At 35.7% G+C, this 3,970-nt stretch overlaps 1 protein-coding gene across 1 annotated transcript in view; it reads left to right on the forward strand.

Moving 5' to 3' along the window:
- Emcn (endomucin) overlaps window positions 1-3,970 on the forward strand; it is an 85,417-nt gene that overhangs the window by 33,771 nt on the left and 47,676 nt on the right. The window contains exon 3 of the mRNA XM_021158495.1: window positions 1,273-1,347. Coding sequence (XP_021014154.1) covers window positions 1,273-1,347 — 75 coding nt within the window. The remainder of the gene's footprint in view (window positions 1-1,272; window positions 1,348-3,970) is intronic.

The raw sequence follows: 3,970 nt of genomic DNA on the forward strand, positions 1-3,970 counted from the left end.
CCAGAAGAGGGCATCAGATACCATTAAAGATGGTTGTGAGTCACACCATATGGTTGCTGGGAATTGAAATCAGGACTTTTGGAAGAGCAGTCAGTGCTCTTAGTCACTGAGCCATCTCTCCAGTCCAAAGAATAGATTTTTAAAACAGAAGCCTCACAAACTTCCTTGTATGGTTAGGTGAAACTTCAATAGGACTGTGTACCTTTCTTCATAGGATCACTCCTTTTCTCTGTTATCCTCCTATCCATAAGTTTAAGTTTAAAATGAACAATCTGTGGAAAATGTTATAAATATGAATTCACTAAACAATGGTAGAGTTATGAAACATTATATATATATGATATCCACTTACGTTTATGCCAACTTCAGTCTGTATCTCTGAACAATTCTTGAAAGCACTTGTTTACGAACTTGAAAATTAACACAAATCACAGTTTCCATTTATCTACCATTTGTTCCTTATAATAATGATGTGCATTTATTCGTCAGAATTTTAATGCATTCCACACATAAAGAAACATTCACCATACCATATGTCGAGTGCTACACATATTGGAAAGTGGTTACTGATAAGTTAACTGTAATCCAAAAGTGTTAACTCTTCTCATCAAAGGCATACAGGTGTACACATATGTATGCATACACAGACAGTCAGGCAGAGATTCTCTGTGAGGTTTGAGACTCATCTGATTATATATATATATAATCTTGCTTCATATATGCATGTCATACCAGGAGAAAGAACTATTTGGGCCTCTGAGGTTTATATAACAGGAATTCAAAGGCCATCTAATGAATGAGCATATTAATTACAGAAGTTTTCAACTTCATTTATGATTAATATAGAATTTTCATTACTATGAATGACTAAGTTAAGGAAATAAAATATAATTCTGAAAAATATATATATTAAGATTCTGTTTGACTGAATTTCCCCTTCCCAAAACATGGAAAAACAAAATGACCTTTTAATCACTAAAATTTAATTTTTAATACATTTTTTCAACTTTAATGATAGCTATGCAGTAGTCTGCAATAGAAACTTGCTGTTTGAGCATTCGTACTAAAAGTGTATGTGTATTCAAATCACTCTTTGAATAATTCAATGAGCATATTCCTCTTTAGATAAAATAAGCTGGAAAACAGTAAAAGACAAGAGTTCCTTAGTAATCTGTAGATTGATTGCAAGCCATTTCTCAACTTGATTTTTATCCATTCCTTGACAGATGAGATTTATAGTTAATAATAATATCATCTATCTTATCAAACTAGGAACAACCAAAAGTGAAGTATCCAAAACATCTTTGGTGACAGCAATTAATTCACTGACAACATCAAAACATGAAGGTGAGTATTGATTTGTTTTTGTTGTTGATTGCTAAATTTATATATTTGAGTGTGTGTGTCTGTGTCTGTGTGTGTAACCTATGGGGTTTTCTATAGACAACATGGTGTCATCTGAATACAGAAAAAGGTTTAGGTCTTCATTTCTGAAGTCAATGCCTTTAATCTACTTAGGTTTATTGTCTGCCACTGCTCTTTGATAAAACTGCATGAATGATGTTGAACAGCAGTGAGAAATGACATCATAGCTTTCTTCCTAACTACAAGAAAAAGCTATCCAGATCTCCATTTAGTATGAGATTAGACCCTTATTACTAGTTTTTTAAAGATGATTTTATCATGCAAAAATTTTGAGTTTTCAAAAAATGTGTTTTCTCAATATATTGAGGTTGTCACGTTATCCTTTCAATGATGAACATGACAGAAAACATAGACTGGTACATGTTGAACTAACCTGGCTCCATTGGCAAAAATCTTCAATGGTGACACTGTGGCATACTTTTTTACGTGAGGCCAGTTTCATTTACATTGTTTTACTAAGATTTTTCATAAGACATATAATACAAGCTTGTAGATTTCATGTGACTATTATCTTCTTTTAATATCACAGTAATGTTAGCCTCATTAGGTGGTGTTAGACCATGTTCCCTCCTCTGCAAATTTTGTTTGAAATATTTTGTGATTTCATCTTATTACAAAGGCAAGTTACTGTTTAAAGAAACTCACTATTAAATTAGGCTACTCTTATCTGTCCTCAGAAAGAACACAGTCTACTCAAAATCTTATGAACAACACCTAATGCCAGCATTTCAGACAAGTAGGAGTTGAATCCCTACGTGTAAAGCAGAGTGTGTTAGGAAAAGATGGACTTACATACATTTTTCTTTTATTCCCAAGCATAGTGATAAAATACTTGAGATTTGAGACTTTTGTAAAGGGCCTAGCACAAGAAGGGCTTTATGAACACCTTGAAAACAACAGTGACACTTTAAAAAAAAGAAAAAAAACTTTTATTCACAGTGAAAGACAAAAGGAGATCCATTTCGGTCATCACCACTCGATATGCCATTTCTATGAACTTCAATTTCCACTAGGGGCAGCTCAAATGATCCAAAATCTTAGGTTATCTCATAAAAAACTGTTTCTAATGACTCTAAGATATGCAAGATCTCTCTAAAATTAATGACTATAGAAGAGAAATAGAGAGGGAAAAACTTTTAATATTTGCTGCCCAAAATTATCCTGAAAAAAGCTATAGGGATAGAAGATTAAAACATCTACATGATACAGGAGTTTCTAATGAAGTACGGGGATTTTATTACTTCTTCCTATATTTATTTATTACATTATATGTATAGGAGTATTTTGTTTGCATATATGTCTGTGAATTGTATATACGCCATGTGTCACAGAGGCTAGAAGAGAGTAACTGATGGCCTGGCCAGGAGTTGTAAATAGTTGTGAGCCACCACATGGTGCTGGAAATTGAACCTGGGTCCAATACAAGAACAGCCACTGTTTTTAACTGCTGAGCGATCTCTCCAGCATGGCAGAAGGAATTATTAAGCTCTGAATTATGAATTGCTTTGATAATACTAAACTACTACAACTTATTTGATGTCTGAAATTTTTATTATACACAAGGCCACTTCAAATAGAACTGGAGTGGCCCTTTATATAAAATAAAGTGATAATTTATTCTTGCTCTAGATCAACTCCAAATTCCTGCAAATTTCTATTTGGGTAAATCAAGTTAGAAAAAACAATCTGGTGATTCAATCACTCATCTAACAATGGTCTAAGGAACGATGCTCTGGTCCCCAACCACCGCTTGGATTGGGTCCTTTTATACTCTGCAAGAGTGAGGAAGAACCTTTGCTGTGTGTGCAACTACAAACACTTCTATTTTGTCCAACAGCACATAAAACTTTTACTCATTTTTCTCCTTTTAGAAGTTCAAAGCCTGAGTCTGAAGAGATTTCTCAGTGGTTAAAAGTATGTCCTACTCTTGAAGAGGACCTGGGTTTAGTTCCGAGCACCCATTTTGGACAGTTTACAACAGCTACACTTCTGGTACCTCTCTGTCTCTCTGTCTCTCTCTGTCTCTGTCTGTCTGTCTGTCTGTCTGTCTGTCTGTCTGTCTGCCTGTCTGTGTGTGTGTGTGTGTGTGTGTGTCTGTCTGTCTGTCTGTCTCTGTCTCTGTCTCTCTCTCTCTCTCACACACACACACACTCACTTCAAACAAGTATTTTTTTTTTTAATATTTTTTTATTAGGTATTTGTTGTGTCCGGCCAGCAGATCACAGCCTGGGTTCTAGCCTGGAAAGGAATTTTGGAAACCTGGAAGAGAAGAGGGGCTAGGCGATGAGAGAAAGAAATGTAGCTAAGACAGGCATTTTTGATCAAAGCTCAATTTTATTGTTCCGCACGCAGTTATAAAGCAGGGGAAGGGGCCCAGGTAACCAAGTGTATGGCTCCAAACAGCAAAGCGGCAGGTTCCAGCAGTGGGCGTGGCAGAACGATTGAGCCGGGAAACTCCACCCCTGAGCAAGCAGGTTTCAGGCTGGGGGAGGGGAGACTACAGGTATTTTCCTCATTTACATTTCCAATGCTATCCCAATAGTCC

The sequence above is a fragment of the Mus caroli genome, chromosome 3 (genome assembly GCF_900094665.2).
Source record: "Mus caroli chromosome 3, CAROLI_EIJ_v1.1, whole genome shotgun sequence".
NCBI classification, from domain to species: domain Eukaryota; kingdom Metazoa; phylum Chordata; class Mammalia; order Rodentia; family Muridae; genus Mus; species Mus caroli.